At 39.1% G+C, this 21,145-nt stretch overlaps 1 protein-coding gene across 1 annotated transcript in view; it reads left to right on the forward strand.

Moving 5' to 3' along the window:
* The window catches only part of FAF1 (Fas associated factor 1), a 431,446-nt gene that overhangs the window by 260,730 nt on the left and 149,571 nt on the right, over nt 1-21,145 (forward strand). The window contains exons 10-12 of the mRNA XM_056122297.1: nt 8,556-8,682; nt 9,650-9,713; nt 10,491-10,572. Coding sequence (XP_055978272.1) covers nt 8,556-8,682; nt 9,650-9,713; nt 10,491-10,572 — 273 coding nt within the window. The remainder of the gene's footprint in view (nt 1-8,555; nt 8,683-9,649; nt 9,714-10,490; nt 10,573-21,145) is intronic.

The following is a 21,145-nucleotide window of genomic DNA, read 5'->3' on the forward strand; positions in this document are numbered from 1 at the left end:
TTTCATGGCTGCATAGTATTCTGTTGGGTTTGCACACCACAGCTCCTTGATCCATTCATCTGTCATTGGACATTTGGTCTGTTTCTATTCTCTGGCTGTTGTATTAAGTACTGCAAAAAATATAGGTCTGCATATATTGTTTTGAATTAGTATTTGTGTTGTTGGGGTGGGGGTAGATGCCAAGAAATGGAATTGCTGGGTTATGTGGGAACTCCGCTTTCTTTTTTTTTGAGAAATTTTCATATTTTTGCACCGAAACTTGAACCAGACAACATTCCCACGAACAGAGACTGAGAGTGAGGGTTTCTTTACATAGCATCCCTCCCAACGCTGAAAGTTTCCAATCTTTTTGTTGTATACTATTACTGGTTCAAGGTGATATATCATTGTTTTAAATTTTCATTTTCCTAATAATAAGTGATGATGTCCATTTTCTTTCTTATTCTTACTAATTTTCTTCATATTTTTTTATATGCCTATATGCCTCAGTTGCTTATATATTGGAAGGGGGTGGCCAGTTTGGGCCATTCCAGGCATATTGGGGATTACTGCATCCTAGCTCTGTGCTCGGAGATCATTCCTGGTGGTATTTGAGGTGCCAGGGATTGAGCTAGGGTACATGCAAGGCAAGCACCTTAACTCCTTTAGTGTACCTCCAGTCTGTTTATTTTTGTTTTTGTTATGTTTGCCAATGGAGTCCAATCATTAGAAACACCTCTGAGTATGCAGGAGATAGTGCTGCGACTTGTGTTCAATCCCGGCCCCACATATGGTCCCTGGAGCATTGCCATGTGTGATCCCTGAGCACAGAGCCTGGAGTAAGTCCTGAGCACAGCCAAAACAAAAAAAAAGAAAGAAAAGCACCTTTGAGGTCCTTATCCTGTAGAGTTTTTTCCTTAGTACATTTTATGGATTTTGCTCTTATTTTGTATTTCATTTTCTTTTTTCTTCTTTTTTTTTACTTTGTGTCTGTGTGTTTGTGTGTGTGTGTGTGTGTGTGTGAGAGAGAGAGAGAGAGAGAAAGAGAGAGAGAGAGAAAGAGAGAGAGAGAGACAGTAAAGGTTGGAGGCAGAAAACAATAATTTAAGCATTTTACCCTCTTGAAACCTCCACTTGAATGCCTACTGCAGATTTGTTCTGCACAAAACTACGCATTCCGAAAAACTCATCTCCTTACTTATAGCAATGTGCATCATCAACACAACCCAACATCTATTCATTCCAGTCACCATGAAACCTGTTGCTCTTTGGATCCATCTCAACTGATTTGATGTAGACTTTTAGGACACTTTTTTCTATTAAAATTATTTTTTTAAAGTAACTGTATTAACACCAGTTGTTTTACTCTTAATTTGCTGGTTGGGAAATTCTTGCTTTAACTTCATCTTTCCTCTCCTCTCCCTTCCTACACCCCCAACATTGACTTGTTCATGCCATGTGACTAAAATGAGATTTTTTTTTTTTGCTTTTGGGTTACACCCAGCAATGCACAGGGATCACCCCTGACTCTGCACTCAGGAATTACCCCTGGCGGTGCTCAGGGGACCATATGGGATGCTGGGAATCGAACCCGGGTCGGCCATGTGCAAGGCAAATGCCCTACCGGCTTTGCCATCGCTCCAGCCCCCTAACATGAGATTTAAAGAATTGAGGCAGTTGATAGTTCTTGTAAAATGCTTTCACTTTTACAGTCATCATTATGGATCAATATTTTAGTCATATTCTTTATTTGAGGAAAAAAAAAAACCTCTTGCCCAAAATGGAACACATCGGTAGACTGTAGAACCCACTCCTTCTGTGCTCTGAGATCACTGCTGTCTATGCTGGGGTGATAGTGCTGGGGGTCAGCTGCATGCAAGGCAAGCACTTATTCCTTGCACTATCTCTCCAGCTCCAATACTGGATCTTTTGATTGTAAATTTAGCTGTTTGTTTTTATTCATTTATTTTTGGAAGCATGTGGAGGCATAATACCATATCTGTCTCTTCCTCAATTTTCACTCTACAGAAACTCTTGTAATTATTTTCTTCACTAAAATTGCTTTTATGAGTCTGTCAGCTTATTTTCTTCCTTTTTATTGACTCTGCACTCAGAAATGACTTCTTATGGTGCTCAGGGGACCAAATGAGGTGTTGGAGATTGATCATCCCTAGGGCCATGCCCAAAGCAAGCACCCTACCTGCTGTACTTTCACTGCATTCTCTCTCAGTTCATTTTCTAATCTTTGATCCCTTATCTTTTGCTATACATAACTATTACATGATATGTTTTGTGAACACTTGTTGCATAAGAACATGTAAGTGAACAGTTTGTTTGTTTTATTTTTCATTTTTTATAATTTTATTTATTGATTCACCATGAGAGCAATTAAAGCTTTCGGGTCTAAGTCTTGGTCATACAGTGAAACACCCATACCTTCACCAGTGCCCATTCTCCACCACCAAAAACCCCAGTATATCCCCATCCCACACCCTCCCCCTACCTGTGGGGCAGATGATTTCCACATTACTCTCTCTCTACTTTGATCACATTCAATATTTCGACACCAGACCCACCATTATTATTTGAGATTTTACCCCAACACTCAGATCTGCTGAAAAGGCAACAGTAGACAATTTGTGTACTATTGCTGGTTATGAATAACATATGATGTCGCGTGGCTGCAGTCAGGCCATGTGATTTTGAAATTCTGAAATTTTAACACTTAAATTTGGAGGGATTTCTGCGAAAACCTGCTGGGTTTCGAGATTTGCTCTTGAGTCTCTGGGAACATGGCCATTGAGCAGCTTGATCAGGAGCCAGAGAGACCGTTCGTGGACGATGACTTGGGGTCTCATTGGGACGGGTAGACCAGGACCGGCTCCACCCCCATCCCGTGAAGCCCAACAAGTTTCGTCACTGAGGGCCCAGATCTGACTTTCGAATGGCCTCTGGAGGATGACGGCCACTGAGCTGCCAAGGGGGAGCAGGCGGAGGGACAACACCCTCCCCCCCCCCCCCCCGGGGTGGCCCGGCGACAGTAACCTACTGCGGGGTCCAGATGCATTTCTGCCAAAAGCCACTGGGTTTTGAGATTTGTTTCTGAGTCTCTGGGATCGTGGCCGTTAAGCAGCTTGATCAGGAGCCAGAGAGGCTGTTCATGGGCGATGACTTGGGGTCTCATTGGGGTGGGGAGGACAGGCCCAGTTCCACCCCCATCCCGTAACTCCCTGCGTGTCTTATCACTGGGAGCCCAAACCTGACTATCCAGTGGCCTCTGAAGGATGGCGGCCACTGGGCCGCCGGGGCGGGGGGGGGGGGGGGCGGGGGGACAGGCCAAGGCACAAAACCTATTCCCACCTGGAGTGGCCCAGCACCAGTAACGTGCTGCAGGAACAGGACGCATTTCTGCCAAAAGCCTTTGGGTTCCGAGATTCGTTTCTGAGTCTCTGGGATCATGGCCATTAAGCAGTTCAATCAGGAACCAGAGAGGCCATGCCTCCAATTATCTAGCTGAGCCAGAGGTGGTTTGTGAGTGTGTTTCCCACATACCTAACTTTTGGCCGTTTACTTTCTTGGTAAACTTTGCCCCAAGTTTTTGAGATCTGGCCAAAGGCACAGCAGCAATTTTGGGGTATGTGGAAGTCTGAAGGCCCCATCAGGCTGCTGATGCACTCGCCTCACAGGTACAGATTGACCTGCTGGCGGCACCATACCCCCTAACAGTTTGGTTTTTTAACAAAAAACTTTTTTGCCAACTTTTAACATTTGTTAAGTGTTTTTTAAATGTCATTTTAAAAATAAACTCTTAAGTTCTCTTATTATTTATATGCTGATTAGTTTTAAATCAAAATATTTTCCAGATCTCTTTCCTAAGCTCCTCAGCGTTTAACTTAGCTGTCTAGTATATATTTTTACCTCTTTTATATTTATGGATGTTTTAGAATTTACTCAAATTTATCCTGCCTGAAAGCTGGCGTTTGTATCCCTCATTAGACTTGACCTCCTTTATCCACTCAGTCATGCAAAATAGAAATCTTGGGGACATATTTGCCTCTTACTTTTTCTTGAATTCTCAATCTAATTGATCAACAGTGACTATTAGTTCTGCTGAAGTAAGTCCATCCTTTTCATTCATTTTCTAAGCCACCCTTGAACAGGACTCTGCTTAAAATTCCTTAACATTTGTTTCTTTTTTTTTCAGGATGAAATCTAGCTGCATGCCAATTAAAGGGCTGCCACATTTAGTTTTGCACCAGGTCATTTTGCTCTTACTTCCAGCCCACGTTTTTTCTAAGACATGCAACTGTTGATTTAGTTTGTGTCTCTAGATTCTTTGCTGAAATTTTTTCTCTGTCTCGAATTCAGTACCTTCCCCAGTAGTCTTCTTCTACTACACATACTGCACACTTGGTATTTTTTTAAAGGTATGAGTTAAATCCTACACTTGAATGAAGCTTATAGCATTCTTCACTATCCTTAGAGTAACTAATCATTCCGTTAGTCAATAGCGTCTGCTTATATCCTTATTATTTCTCTTACAGATGTGTAGCTGAATTTAGAATTATTCAGTCTTACTATAGAATTCTTTCAAAGCTGGAAACATGTTTTATCTATGTATCTTTAGCTCTCAACCTCATGCTTTGATATAATAAGCAGTTAGTAAAAGGAATATCTGCTGCTGTTTTAAGTTTGCGTCAATGCCCAGTATGAGTTCTAAACATTTGTCCCAAACAATATATTTCTAAGTTTTCTCTTCCAAGAAGTTTGCTCAGATTTCTTCCATTTTCAGTACTTTTCTCAGAATTCACCTGACATAACTTTTGTCATTTGGCATCAGAATTAATTATTGCTATAGCATATATATACTCCTTGAGAGAGCCTAAGCTAAATATTTCACTGAAGTCCAGACATTGTGACACTTAGTAGGTGGCTGTAAATGTTCGATGATAAGGAGAATAAATTAATGCAATAAACAGCCAAAATAGATTTACTTTTTTTTTCTTTTTAAAATTCTGAATAAACAGCATCTCTGGATTCAAAGAATTTTAGGGCAGCATGAGTGAACCAAGAAATGATCTATTCTCATCAGCAAACATTAATGAAAAAAAGATTGTTTATCTCATTTTTAGAAAAAGCTTTTGCTAACCTGTTAGATGACTGATAAGAAAATGTGAAGAGATTGGGAGTTCCTTATACATAATTAAATAGCTCATCCTTGCAGATACTTCAATAATTCATATTTGAGATATACTTTTTTAAAATAAAATCTGATTTTTAGATACCTCCCTTTGAAGATGTTGCCATAGGACTTCACTTTCTGGGTTCTTAAGAGATTCGCTATTTTTATGCTTTGTGAAGACAGGATTGATAATGGGTTACGTAGGCACATAGAGACAATTAAAATCATGATCCTGGTATGAGGTAAAATCCAATTGTTTTGGAAAGAGGCTTTTGTTTGAAAACTGGATTAGGAGAAAGTGAACTCCTGTGTATGTAGGTGGGTGTTGAATAAAATAAAACAAAGGTGTGATAAAATAGACAAGTAGAGCAGTTCTCTTATTTTTCCCTGTGTCCTTCCACCTTCCTTCTTAACTCAGCTTTTTACAGAGTTCGAGGCAGCACTAACTGAAGGCTAGGATCATTAACTAACTAATAGGTTAAGATGAGAAGGTTTGTAGAGCTGGATCTTTGTGTTTTGTTTTGTTTTATTTTGTTTTCTTCACTTGCTATGAACCTGACTAAAGCCGCAAAAGGAATATAAGATGTATTTTTTTAAAAAATTCTGTCCCTTTATCTGTTTCAAAGTTTAAGGAAAGTTCTTACTCTGATTAATTACCTCCTGAAACACAAAGAATTGAAGCACAGTTGTGGCCATAGTCCATAAATGTATTTTGTAGAGGAGACTCCTTTACTGCACTGAAATAAGAAGGAATTTAAAATATTTTTACCTGTTTTTGCTGCTGGCATCAGGAGGAAAGCTTGTCTGTGTAGAGTAAAATGCCGAATCAGGATTAGGATCTCCAGCAGAACCAAGTCTTCTTTGAGAAATAGTGGTAAAGTCAGGGTGGCGGATAGACCACGTAAGGCATTTTAATTCATGCAATAAGCATATCTTTATTACCTTCTATATCCAAACCTTTGGAAAGGATAACTTAAAGATACGAGGGGATATGTTAGAATTCTGGGCATTAATGCTTTATTATTGCCCAAGGAAGAAATGCTAGAAATACTGTCAAATGGAATATATACATCAGTGTCTTCATTTGAAATTGTTAGATTCATTAGGCAGAAGCTTTAAAAAATTATACCATCATGTCCTGAGAGCAGTCAGAGTCCTCCAAACAATTAAAGGGATATGAAGAAGAAGGGGCCATGCATAAAAATATTTGGCTCCTGGTTGTCCTCCCCCTGCACCTACCAGAGTGGCCTTACTGTTAGCTATTGTGTGCTCTCTCTGTTTACATATTTTTTAGTTGGACCCAAGTGGAAGCAGATAATCCTGTGAAAAGAAATTAGAAAAACATTGATTAGAGATATTTAAATCCCTTTTATCTGTAAAATCTTTGATTTTAATTTCTGATTGAATTATAACTTGCCCTTCTGACCAAGGATTTTTTGAGGGTTTTTTTTTGTTTTGTTGTTGTTGTTCTTTTTAGTCACACCCAGCTATGCTTAGGGATTACTCCCGGCTCTGCGCTCAGGAATTACTCCTGGTGGTGGTTGGGGGGACCATATGGGATGTCAGGGACTGAACCCAGGATAGCCAAGTGCAAGAAAAACGCTGTACTATTGCTCCAGTCCCCCAAGTTTTTTTTATTTTAAGTTTCTTTTAATGATTTTTTAGCACAGCGGTAGGGTGTTTGCCTTGCACGCAACCAACATGGCCGACCCGAGTTCGATTCCTCCGCCCCTCTCGGAGAGCCCGGCAAGCTACCAAGAGTATCTCGCCCGCACGGCAGAGCCTGGCAAGCTCCCCATGATGTATTCGATATGCCAAACACAGTAACAACAAAGTCTCCAATGGAGACGTTACTGGGCCCGCTCGAGAAAATATATATATATATATATATATGTATTATTGAATCACCATGAGATAATTACAGGCGAGTAGGGCCATGTAATGTTTGGGTTACAGTCACACAATGATCAAATACCCATCCTTCCACCAGTGCACATTCCCCACTACCAATATCCCTGGTATACCCCCCCCTTTCCCACCCTTCCTCTGCCTCCATGACAGACAATATTCCCCATTCTCTCTCTACTTTTGGGCATTATGGTTAGCAATGCAGATACTAAGAGGTTATCGTGTTTGGTCCATTATCTACTTTCAGCACGCATCTCCCATCCCAACTGGTTCCTCAGGCCATTATTTTCTTAGTTATCCCTTTTCTATTCCAGCTGTCTGGGAAATATTTTAAGCTATGCTCTTCTGCATAAACCGAAGGGTCAGATTGTTGACCCATTTTTATAACTAAAGCTCATGTCATATTTTAAAAAGATATAAATTTTATTTACTAAATAGTCTTTGTAGGCTTCATAGACTTTATTTGTTGGACATGGCATGAAAAGGCACTTGGCCAGATACCTTGCTGGGACCCCCTTTTTGTCCAAAGCATGAGTATTTATCAGAATTCACAACTCAGAGTATTTTAAATCTCAGCATATTTAGAATCTTATTCTAACTTAGAGATCAGCAAGTTCATGTTTTGAAGCTGCTATTTTTAACTGTAGTATCTAAAATCTTAACATATGTGACTGCAAACAAGATGAATAGAGCATGTTGCCGATGCCTTAGTAAATGTTTACTACATAACTTCTTAGTAAATGATTTTTGAATGGAAATATCATTATCGTGTCTCATATTTGATAGAGTGTCATTCTTTTTTGCTTTTTGGGTCACACCCAGCAATGCTCAGGGGTTACTCCTGGCTCTGCACTCAGAAGTTACTTCTGGCACTGCTCAGGGGACCATATGGGATGCTGGGAATTGAACCTGGGTCTGCCGCATGCAAGGCAAACACCCTACCCACTGTACTATCGCTGTAGCCCTAGAGTGTCATTCTTAAAAAGCTTTTTGGGTAGTGTATTTTATGGCTTCCAAAAAATTTTGGGTATATGTACTATGTTTCACTAATGAGAACTTTGAGAACCATTGTGGTTAGAAATTGGCAGCTTAGAACTCTACCATTACTTCTACCTGACAAAGATTATTGTGAATTTTTTGAAAGACTGTCATTTACCTCTTAACTCTGTGCATCTCACTGAGTAAATATTTTTTGAGCACTTATTGTATAGTATCAACTAGGGGATAAAATGTACAAGAGACTCCTTTACTTACAGAGTTTGTTATTATCCTTCAGTTTTCCTCAGTCTCCAGCCATTGATTAATTAATATAAGTATCAATTTATGTTAGACTTAAATTGAAAAAGATTAAGATTCACTCTAGTAGATGGCATTTTATTTAATAAAACATTAATATGAATATGCCCTATTATAAATATCAAACTTTTGTCTTGGGATTTTATTTCCTAAATTCTTTGTAAAACTAATCGGGACTTTTCTTAAATAGCAAAGCACCGATGTTCATATGGTTAGTGATAGTGATGGAGATGACTTTGAAGATGCTTCAGAATTTGGTGTGGATGATGGAGAAGTATTTGGCATGGCGTCATCTGCCTTGAGAAAATCTCCAATGAGTGAGTATTAATAGCTCTCTGGGTCTAGTGTTCTAATTCTACCCACCAAGTACAGAAATTTGTGAAGATCAGTGAACTTGAAAATCTCTTAGTCTTTCAGATTTGCAGAAATGAAGTAGAGTAAATGGGCATTATTCATTAGAGTTAAATTTTCTCGAATTTTTATTATATTAAGCCAAACAATTCACATTGCTTTAGTAAAAGTTATAAAAAATGCAAGGGCATGTAACTTTTGTTTCATGCGTATTATTAATTATGCTTTCTCACATCTCTTTTATTTAAACACAGAGGTGGATAAGTAGCAGCACTTTCTGTGACTTTGTTTGCTTTGCCTTATCTTACTAGAGATACCACTTTTAAGATCAGTAGCATTATTTTCTATTCACTGTTAACCATCTTTGGAAGGAAAAATGGATACTAAATGTGCCAACTACCTTCTACCTTACAAGAATGCATATTGAATACTCATAAGAGATGCTAGTAACAAAATGGATATTAAAATCAGTACTTAATGGTTCATGAACTTTGTGGATTAGGAAACTCCTATGAGCTGAAAGAGATATGATATTTACATAAAATTATTTTTTAACAAGTTTGAGACTTTATTATTTAATCATAATCATATGATTTAATCATAAAAGTATCTATATCAAGAAAACATTGACATCTTAATTTAGGACTGGCTCGTATTTTAAGTGATTGACAGGATTGTATCAGTTGATTTTCTATAATTTATGAGCTGCAATTCTTTTAAGCCTCCTTTTTAAGATTTGGTAAAAATTCTCTAATGTATATGAAGTAAAAATATCTCTTCAGATACATCACAGAAGGTAAAATTTTGTTTTATTTTTCTCTTTATTGATTAAATATATTTCTTATATGTGGGATTAGATGTTATGTGGTTTGTTTTTTGTGTCTATTTGTTTTGTTTTTTTGTTTTTGTTTTTTCCTTTTGTTTGTTTTTTAGTGCCAGAAAACGCAGAAAATGAAGGAGATGCCTTATTACAATTTACAGCAGAGTTTTCTTCAAGGTAGGGTTAGGATATTAACTATATAAGATTGATGTTCTTTTAATGTTACTATTATTTTTTTCTAAAGCAGTTTTAATTAGATTTTTTAATTTATCCATAACATATTCAAATAATATGCTAATTTATATTGATTAGTCCTATTAATGAAACATAATATTTGTCAGATAACCTGTATATAGTTTATGTCCCATCACAACATATTTCTCTGTCTTTTGGAAGCGTGGAAATTGATAATTTATTTAATATCTTGATATATTCCCAAAATGGCCAGCATGTAAGATACTATATTAGTACAAGTAAAATGTCCTTTATATAATTTTTTTGTTTAAGAATTGCTTAATTATTGTTTTTTTAAGTATCTACATAAAAATGTTTAAAGTGCATTTGAAATTTTCCATATTTAAATTTTCCATATTTAAATTTTTTCCATATTTAAAGAGGATTTAAATATTTAATTTTTGTGTGGTACTTTGTAGTTGCTATTTTCTTATGGTCAATGTGGGTTTGATCCCCAGCATTCCAAATAGTCCCTTGAGCACCAGCAGGAGTAAATCCTGAGTGCAGAACTGGAAGTAATCCCTGAGCACTGCTGGATGTGATCCAAAAAGCAAAATAAAATAAAAGGATTCTTAAGACTAATGGTCATTCCAACACCATTAAATAAATGTTTTAACATTTAGTCTGAGCCTTAGCCCAACATTTATTTTAAAGTTAACTTGTGAAATTTTGAGGTAAATTTGCAATGTATTTAATTAATAGATGTGGTTTTTCCTATAGATATGGTGACTGCCATCCTGTATTTTTTATTGGCTCATTAGAAGCTGCTTTTCAAGAGGCCTTCTATGTGAAAGCCCGAGATGTAAGTACATTTTTGCCCTTTTCTGATTAAAATTATATCCTACAGGTTATAATTTACCAACCAGGCCTGAGGGAATTTCTGATTTTTTTTCAGATTGAAGGCTTGATTTTGTTTCTGGTTCATTTACCAATTAATTCATCACCTAATAGTCATCACCCAAATACCCATTTCAAAGGGCAGTAGTATGATAGGATACTGCTGACTCTTATCAAGTCTGAAAACAGGGTGGTCAGTTGTTTGTTTCTTTGTTTTGTTTCATCTAGGAGAATAATATTGTATATGCCTAAGAGGCCTATATGTGTGTAATCTTTATAGTTACATGCTTGACCAGTTCTTGCTGAAGGTTAGACTTTTGCCAAAACTAAACTGGATCATATACTAGCATATATTTAATAACTTTCCCCAAAAATTTTATTTGGGAAAACCAAAATATCTTCCTTAAGTGTAGAAATAGATTGTATAATTTTGAAGTCAAGAAAATTGAACTTTATTACAAGAATTCAGAATGTATTGAGCAAGAAGTCTGCATTGGTCCAGATAGTGGCACTTGCACATGTGTATCACCTTGGTTTTGATCTCAAACACTACCAGGTGTAGTCCTGGTAGCCCTGAGCACCAATGACCATGCCAGGCCAAGACCTACTGCACCCACCTCCCCAGTACTATCCTGTGTGGTCTCTATTTTAATAATAAAAAACAAAATGAAACATAAGCCGTTCTTTAGCCTATGAATAGTGGAGTACACCACTTTAAAAACTGTTTGAAGCATTTATTTTTTAACTGTTAGAGCTACATAAATTCATAGAGACTGGTACACATCAAAAAGAACAACCAGTGTTGGTGTGGATACAGGGAGAAAGGGACTCTCATTCATTGTTGGTGGTCCAACCTTTTTAGAAAGTACTATGGGCATTCCTCAAAAAACTAGAAATTGAGTTTCTATCTGATCCAGCAATACTGCTTCTGGGATTATATTCCGGCGGTTCAAAAAGGCATGTTAGAAATGTCATCTGTACCTTTATATTCATTGCAGCACTGTTCACAATATCCAGAATCTGGAAACAACCCAAATACTCGTGAACAGACAGTTGGTTAAAGAAACCTTGGTACATCTACACGATGTAATACTATGCAGCTATTAGAAAAGATGTAGTCATAAAATTGCTTAAAAGCAGATGGACATGCTAAGTGAAATGAGTCAGAAAGAAAGGGACAAACGTAGAATGACCGCTCTCATTTGTAGACTATAAAATAACATAGTATTAGACTAAAACCCATGGACAGTAGAGACAAGGACCAGGAGGATTGCTCCATGGTTGGAAGCCTGCACAAAGGGCAGGGTGGGAGAGGGCAGTTGGGATATAGAAGGGACCATTATGACAGTGATGGTTGGAAGGGATCTTCTGAATTAAAAATGTGTGCTGAAAGTGGGTAGAGGACCAAACATGACAGCCTCTCAGTCTCTGTATTGCAAATCATAATGCCAAAAAGTAGAGAGAGAGAGTAAGAAGAAAATTGTCTGCCATTGAGGTAAGGGGTGGGGGGTAGGGTGGAGATGGCAGGAGGGATACTGGGGACATTGGTGGTGGAAAATGTACACATATACATTGGTGGAGGGATGGGTGTTCAGTTGTTGTATAACTGAAACTCAATATTGTATCTCATATTGACTCAATAAAAAAAGAAAGAAAGAAAAGAAAAAGTTAAAAAATGCATAAATGGATTTTTTGCAATAAGTATGTATATTTGTGGTAATATTTGTTTACAGTTTTCTTAAAAACAGATTTTTATGGGAAATACTGAAAAATAAGCATATTTACACATAATATAAAATCAGTACATATATGTAATTAGTATAGCATATGAAATGTAGAAAAGTATTTTTTAAAACAGCTTTTTTGCCTTTTAATATTCTGTAAATATTTTATTATTTTTTTATATTTTTGTTACTGAAAACTTTAATACAAAAATAATTTTAGAACAGCCCTTCGTCACTGGAATATCCATATTCTCTGTATCCAAATTTGGCAACTACTAAATTTTGCCTTATTTTTCCAGGATATTTTTTTTTTTTTTTATAAACAGGGCATTTCAAAGTCTTAGTGAAAATTTTTTTTTTTTAAATAAAGTTTTAAAATGGAATCACAGTGAGATACACAGTTACAAGGCTGTTCATGATTGGGTTTTCGGTTATCACTGTGTCACTGTCATCCTGTTGTTCATCGATTTCCTTTAGCCGGCACCAGTAACGTCTCAGACCTTCATCCTAACCCTGAGATTTTAGAAAGTGCCACATTTGAGGCTCTTTCAGGGTCAGGAGAATGAGACCCGTCATTTTACTGGTTTTTAGCAAATTGAATATGCCACAGGGGGTTTGCCAGACTCTGCCGTGTGTGCAGGACACTTTTGGTAGCCTACCAGGCTCTCCAGAGTAAGAACTAGATAATAAGATGGCATTTGCGGCCACGCATTTCCCAGGAGCTGGGTCTTATAGTCTCTGGGTCTTGGCCATTAATGGGATTCCATGGCCCGGGGGCCGTTGGTGGGTGTAATACCTACATACTGGAAGATGGGGGATCTGGGTGGAGGAGGCCCAGTCCCAATCCAAGCAGGCTTGGAGATCTACGCCCCGGGTCCCGCATACCTGGGTTCCTCTGCCTGTTCCTTCATGCGTGAGGCTCGTCCAAACGTCTGTAGAGTGGTCTTAAGCATGGCTGTGGCAGGAACTGGAGGTCTTCAGCTGCCGGGGCTCTTCTCAGGGTGGGGAGGGAAACTCAACCCACCCTCCTCCAAGGGACCCTGGTGAGGACAGCCAGGTGCGGAGGCAGGAGACTCTGCACTGTTCACTTCCGGAAGCTGGGTCTCTGGGTCTCGACCGTTGATGGCATTACACAGCCCGGGGGCAGTTAGTAGGTGTAACGCCTACAAACCCATACTGGGTTTTAGTTATTTAATGTTTAAACACCCATCCCATCCCTTCACCTGTCTACACTTCCCACCACCAGTGTACCCAGTTTCCCTCCTGCACCTCCCCCAACTATCTGCCTCTGTGACAGGCACTTTTTTTCTCTCTGTCTCTGTCTCTGTCTCTGTCTCTGTCTCTCTCTCTCTCTCTGTCTCTCTCTTATTAAAGTCTTAGTGGAATTTTAAGCTTTAGTAATTTTAAAAGATTTAAACTTAGGCACTTACACTTTAATTTTTTACGTTTTCACATTTGTTCAGATTTGTGATTTTTATGAGTAAGCTTTATGTTAGACTTTGTTTCAATCCCTATACGATTAAACATGACAAAAATTAACTGGAACAGAAAATAAAATTTAATTCATAATTCAAAACTAAAAAGTTTCAGTTTCTAATGCCTTTTTGAAGTTTATAGCAGTTAAAATTCTGAAATTATTGAAACTTCATCTTCAGAAGACCACATAGAATATCCTGTATATTCATTATATTTTGCTCCAACATTTGAAAGTAAATTGTAGACCACTACAGATTGTGGGTATGTTTTTTTCAAGCAGTGTATTCTTTTATAAAACAGTGTCATTATCTCATGTAACAAAATGAACAGTTTTTCTCTAATATAAACTAATTCTCAGTGTATACTAAATCATCCTCTGCTTTTTAAAATGACATTTGCTCTGTAAAGAAATCTTATTATGATTTATAGATTGTTCCAAATTTTAGATGTGTATGATTGGTTCCTCATATGTTTTAGCTTGTACCTTTAGCTCTGTTCCCTGAGAATTCATGTTGGATTTTTATTGATTAAGGTTAAGTTCTTTTGTTTATTGCAAGAATGATTTGTTGTAATTAATGCTGAATATTTTATTATGATAGGATTTTTAAAATGTCTGTGAAGTCTCATTTTTATGCCATGTTATATTTGAACAATCACTTACTGTGGGTATTAATATGTATGAAAGAATAGTTATACATCAATCTATTTTTCAATAATTCTTGACAAGAATGTATTTGATATATGTTTGTTTCTGCTTTACAGCAAGCTTGCAGTTGCATTTACCAGAAAATTTATAGGGTGATTTGTAACTTAACCTGTAGCTTCCAAAATTGGCATATTTTTTAATCCTATTTTAAAAACTACTGTATGATATACTATGTCATTATACATTATAGGTTTAAGTGAAGATAGAGTGCTTTCTACAATAAATTGGTATTGGATTTTTTCGGATTGGTTACCTCCAAAAGAACATAAACTTTTGCTTACTAACTTCTGGATATTTGTAATGAAACAATGATTACTTGCTTTTGATTTGTCCTGGTGTTTTAATAGATAAAAACACTGGTTTATAATAATTATTGTTTTTTGTATCATATTCATGCCTGAGTCTAGCTTCTTAGGACTCCAAAACTAACTTTATCATTCTCCTGTTGTCCTTGGCTTTTTCTTTTTCACCTTTATCTTTTATAAATAAAAGATTAGTAGTATGGAGCCAGAGAGATGGTTCAATGGGCTGAGCTCTTGCTTTGCATACAGAAGTTTCTAATAGTTTATTACTGTAAATTTCAATGAAATGTATCTGAATGATGAATAAATTAAATCTAAGCAACTACATTTATATAGTCCCAAACTAAATTTCATACACCTCCTTCATTAAAAGAGGAAGCTAGTTAAGTACAGAAATAGCATTGCTACTTCAGGTTTACATAGTACTGTTCATTTGGGAGTGTGATTTATAACATATTTTTTTACAGGGACTGAAGAGATAGCACAGAAGGTAGGATGCTTGCCTTGAACACAGCTGACTAGGGTTTGATCCTCAGCACTATATAGGCAAACCCCTCAAGGAGTGATCCCTGAGCACAGAGCCAGGAGTAATCCTGAGCACTGCTGGGTGTGGCACAAAAACAAAGCATTTTTATACACATCTCTCAGTAGTATTTAGTAGAAACCAATTAAAGGTTTCCATATTCCAACGCAGGTAAGTATGAATTACCATATACCACTGTACTTTAGTGTTCAGTGCTAACTGCAGTGAAGTAAATCCCATCTTCCTTTTCAGATTTCACATATAAGTATTGAATCTTTTTCAATACTTTTTTTTTAAACTTTTGAATAAAACATTTTTAAGAAAACAATTTTCATATGTTCAGATATTTCAAAGCAAGTGTGACCGCTACTGTGGCAGTCTTCCTAAATTTCTTTTATCTTAAATATCACATGTTTAATTTAAACTGTGGGAGGCACATTAATTTTACCAGGGCAACAGATGAGCCTCAAGCATCAGCATTCTTCACTTGAAGTGAGAAATTGAGTTCCAAGAGTAAATAAAAACAAGATTGAAGGTTTAAATCCTCTGCTAGGCTTTTTGAACTTATATACTCATTAAATGTTTATTGGAGTGGTGGGATTACAGAGGATTTGGGAAGCTTCATCAACTGGTATATAGTTAATCACTAAGTAAAACACTACATTTGATAAAGTGTTTCTCACGATGCCACATTCAATCCATCTTAATGAAAACTGCTTCAGACTGATTTCATTTGAGAGCACTTGACGGTCAGAGTGCTCATAGCTCTTTCTGCCTTTCTCTTGAGGAATTTACAATACTGTCCAAAGCAGACATCCAACTTCAGCAAAACAGACATGTTATTTGTGCCCTTTTTTAAGTAACATTATGATACCATTTTTATTTCAGATCATGAGGTGATCAGTTTATGATCTCCCTAGCAGGGCTGCATAAACTTTTTCCACTTGTAGCATGTTTTCTCCTGAGAAATGCAGTCTGGACAAACACTTTCAGAAACATTTCATATTCATTATGCTCTTAATTTTGAATTAATTTTTTGACTGTTGCCCTTTCAGAAACAGTTTTCTGTTGCCATGTTTTCACTTACAGGACCCCTCCTCCCTCCCACCCCCCCACCCCCGAGCTCATGAACAACAGTTTAAGAATCTAGGTTCTGCTAGGAATTATTGTTTAGTTCAACCACAGATATTTATACATGCTTGTTATAGTTTTAGTATAGAAAGAAGTTTCTACCCTTGAGGTGCTCATGGTCTAGTAAGAAAGATAATGTAAACAGATCCATATTGTATAACGGGCAAGGAAAGCAAAGAGGAGAATTATTTTAATTAGTTCAAGAAGAAGTTTTCTTGAGGAAGAGTCTCAGACCAGAATCTTAATAGGTAGTGTTATGTCCAAGTTTCAGATCCTCATGGATAGAGAGACACCAAATCGGTAATGCAACAGCAAAAGGGATTTTATTTTTTTACTTTATTTTATTTTTTTAATTTTATTGAATCACCATGAGATAGTTATAAGCTTTCACGTTTGGGTTACAATCACACAATGATCAAACACCCATCCCTCCACCAGTGCACATTCCCCACCACCGATATCCCCGGTATAACCCCCCTTTCCCACCCTCCCTCTACCTTCATGGCAGACATGATTCCCCATAATCTCTCTCTCTACTTTTGGGCATTATGGTTTGCAATACAGACCCTAAGAGGTTATTGTGTTTGGTCCTTAATCTACTTTCTGCACACATCTCCCATCCCGACTGATTCCTCCAACCATCTTTTTCTTAGTGATCCCCTTTCTAGTCCAGCAAAAGGGATTTTATTCCAGTTAACGGGGATCAACTATCTCACCTACAGAGTGGTCTCTTGATAACAACCCCGACTCCGAGTAGTAAGCAGTTTATATATATGGTTTTCAAAGTTTCAAAATTAAGCAAGCACTTTGGCAACAGTGGTCAGGCAACAGTTAAAAAATAGTTTCCAGTTTATGGTCACATTAGCTACTCATTCTTTATGGCTAACAAAAGACAATTTCTGGAGCATAATTGAGCCCACTTGCTGAACCTAGAAACTTTTGAGGTGGTTTCAGGTTGTTTGATTTCTGGGAAACTGAAACTGGTTCAGTTCCAGGAACTGAATCTGAGGCCTATCTGGTTGTTCTCATTTCTGCTGCCTGTCATGGCATCAGTTTCGCCCTTACATTCCCCCCTTTCCAATGGACTTAGAATGCGGAATCCTCCTCGTTTTCTAAAGTTCTATACTTTTGCTGCAGTACCATGAGCTGCGGCAGAGCACCCCAAAGAAAGAACCTCACTAGAAGGTCCCCCGTACCTGCTCTAAGCAGTCTAAGCACTGCACAAGGTCCATCAAGAAATGTGGCCAGTAATTAAAGCCGTGTATGAAGGTGCAGGAGGAGAACATGACCCAGGGCATGAGATAATCCCAGGGGATGGGGTATGAGTCAAGTGGCACCAGAGGAAGACGCTTGAACCAAGGTGGAAGGGACCTTACATTGTTGTTCTTGTGACTCTAACTGCCCTTAAGGTGGATGGCATCAGACCATGGATCCACCATCCCATGGACGGAAAGCTAGTCCGTTCTTTTGTGGGAACAAAGAAGGCAGAGTAGTGGTCAGTGCAACGGCACCCTGACAATCCCTTGAAGTTGACGCTGTCCCACTCCTGATAGGCTGGACCATCCTACTGAGGGAGCAGCGGCACAAGTAACTCACACCAACCAGTGAAAGTGACCTGGGAGATAACTAACCATGCCATCAGAAAGATGGTGCTGACAATGATGGGAGCATTCCCCTAGGACCTGGTTCCCAAACCTGTGGGTAGATCTGTGTAATGTAGCGGATGGGGTTTATGATGTCAAAATAGGAGGAAAGTCCCCAGACCAACGATATGATGATGGGTCTGATATTAACTGTTGGTTCAGGAAAGGTAAAAGAAATCTCCAACAGACCTCCTTTTATGTGTGCCCTGAGCATGCCCAGAAATCGGGGTGTGGTGAATCAGAGTCCTATTTCTGTGCTAGTTAGGGTTATGAGACTACAGGGCAGGCATACTGGATATATCCTCCTGCCCAAAAAACTTATTGAGATATGATGGGTAGAAGGAGCGGTAGTGGACTGCCCCTCAGGATTTGGGCAGCACCCCACATCAAAATGTAACCCTTCTTAAAATCACTTTTACTGGAGAGGGGTGACAGGACAGGGGGCGGGTTAGGAGCCAGATGTGGGAATTATGCCTATATCAAAGGGGGGCTTGACTTGTCCCTAACAAAGGGGGATGGTGGGTCTGTTCCAAGATGGGACTCATCCCTTGCTTATCACTTAATTCGTTGAATGCCTCTAAAGAATACTGTATCCTGGTCACAGTCTTACCCTGAATCCTGTACCATCCCGAGGAAAGCATGTACCTACATTAGGAAAAGGGAAAATTAGACTGCAGAAGAAGGAACCCCTGACCACTATAGTCATTGCTACCCTATTTAGCCTAGGGATTGCAGGGGCTGGTACTGGTACTGCCTCCATCACCTTACATCATCAGGGATTAATTTCTTTGAGGACTGCAATAGATGGAAAGGATCGAGAGGTGCACTGGTCCTACCTTCAGATGGTTTTCCTTTGGGTTTTGGTAGCTTCAGGACTTGATTTAGGCCCACTTTGTGGGATATAGGACTGAGATCCATTTTTGTGGAGAACGGGATCCCCAAGTCAAGCTTCTTCCCAGTTTCCTCCCCCTTACCCTTGTTCCTGTATGCTGATGTACAGCTTTCCCTGGTCTCATGGCTTGGCAGGCTTGGTACGCCTCCACCAACTCCCTTACAATTCGCCTCTGATGATGGAACCTCAGGTGGGCTGTCTCTATTAGGGTCATCATTTTCTTCTCTATGAGATGGGTGGTGTGGTGCAGGTGCAAGAGGATATGTTTCCCAAGATTCTCTGGTAGTAGGAGTCTTCCTTCCAGGTCACGGTACCACCTATCTTCTCATTCCGCTTCCACTTGGTGGGTGACTCAGTCTGTCTCCTCCAGAGAATATTCTGGCAGAAGAGGCAAGGATTCCATACCTGCTGGTGGCAGGTGTGAACTCAAGGCTACCAGTACTTATTATGTTTCTGTCTATGGGGCAGCTTCCCTGGTGGTGGCATCTGCAGCTCCTTTGCCTCGGACCTCTTGGGTGTCGTTTAGTTGATGGTTGATGTCTTGAGGCATGCACCACCACCACTGCTTTTGGTTTCTGTACAGCCTCTAGTAGCCGCAACACCTCATCTTTGTTCTTAATTTCCTTTCCCTTGGCGGTCATGAAGTCCTGTTCTTGAAATAGGGCTCCATGTACATGCAAAAGCGTAGCAGCTGTCAGTATACACAGTCACCTTATTACCTCCTTCCCTCTCCAGAGCCTCAGCTAGGGGCCTAGGGGCACTATTTCAGCTTTTTGTCCCGAAGTGTCTCTGGGTAGTGCTGAACTCCAAACCACTTCCCCTTTGTTATCTACTACTGCAGCTGCTGCAAACCACTTCCTGTTCTGAACAAAGCTGCTCCCATCAGTGAACCATACATAGTCACTGTGTCCCAAGGGGGCATCCTTGAAGTCCTTTTGGGATACTACTGTTTCTGACAAGATCTCAGTACAGTCATGCTGTAGCCACTCCAGGTCAGGGTTTGGTAGAAGGGTAGCCGGATTTAAGATGACTGGGTGAGGAACTGGATTCTAGGGATATGTAAGAGTAGCTCTTGGTAGTGGATCAGTCTGGCACTTCTCTGGGGGTTGCTTCAGTACTCCCTCAACGGCATGAGGAGTAGTGATTATGAGGTTCTGTCCAAAAGTCAGTTTATCAGCGTCCTTGACTAACAGGGCAGTTGCGCAATGATTCTCAAGCAAAGTGAACACCTGGATACTACGGGGTCCGATTTCTTGGATAACTAGGCAAGTGGCCATTTCCAAGGGCAGAGCTCTTGGACCAATACTCCCTTGGCTATCCCCTTTTTCTCATTCACAAACAACCAAAATGGTTTGGTGGGGTCAGGGAGGGTTAGTGCTGGGGCTGCTAGCAAGGCTTCGTGCAGTGCCTCATACGCATCTTGCATCTGGTCAGTCCATTTCCACAAAGGGCTTCATACAAAGGCTTGGCCATTTCCCCGAACCCGGGGATTCACAATCTGCAGTATCCTATTGAGCCTAGGGACTCTCGCAATGCCCAGGGCTCCTGCAGCACTGGTAGACACAGTACAGTCTCTTTCATTTCCTAAGTCAGCCATCTCTGCCCTCCTTTCAGCTTGTAGCCTAAAGTAACTTCTTCTTGCAAATTTGTGCCTTCTTCATACTAGCGTGGTGCCCCACCTGTCCCAAGGTCTGTAGTAGGTCTTTGGTCCCCATTTTGCACACCTCTCAGCTGGGGGCTGCCAGTAGAAGGCCATCTACATATTGTAAGACCACTAGTTCTGAGTGCCAGCTTCCATACTCCTCGAGATCTTCCCCTAAAGCTTCATTAAACAGAGTTGGAGAATTCTTTTTTTTTTTGAAATTTTTATACATTTTATTTTCATAAAGTAGTTCACAATAGTTCATTACAGATAATATTCAAACACCCACCCTACCAGCGAGCATCTTTCCACCACAATAAGAGGGAAGTGTATGAAGGTTGTTGTATTTCATTCTGGAGCAAATTAAGCCCATATATAACTTTAGTTACATCATTGGGCTAGAGTATAAGATGTCACGCGGCTCTCTTCTGGGAGTTTCATAGTATCTGCATTCAGGCCATTGATGAGATTACATGACACCAGGGGCAGTTTGTGGGTA

Source organism: Sorex fumeus, unplaced genomic scaffold (genome assembly GCF_029834395.1).
Source record: "Sorex fumeus unplaced genomic scaffold, SorFum_2.1 ptg000045l, whole genome shotgun sequence".
NCBI lineage: Eukaryota > Metazoa > Chordata > Mammalia > Eulipotyphla > Soricidae > Sorex > Sorex fumeus.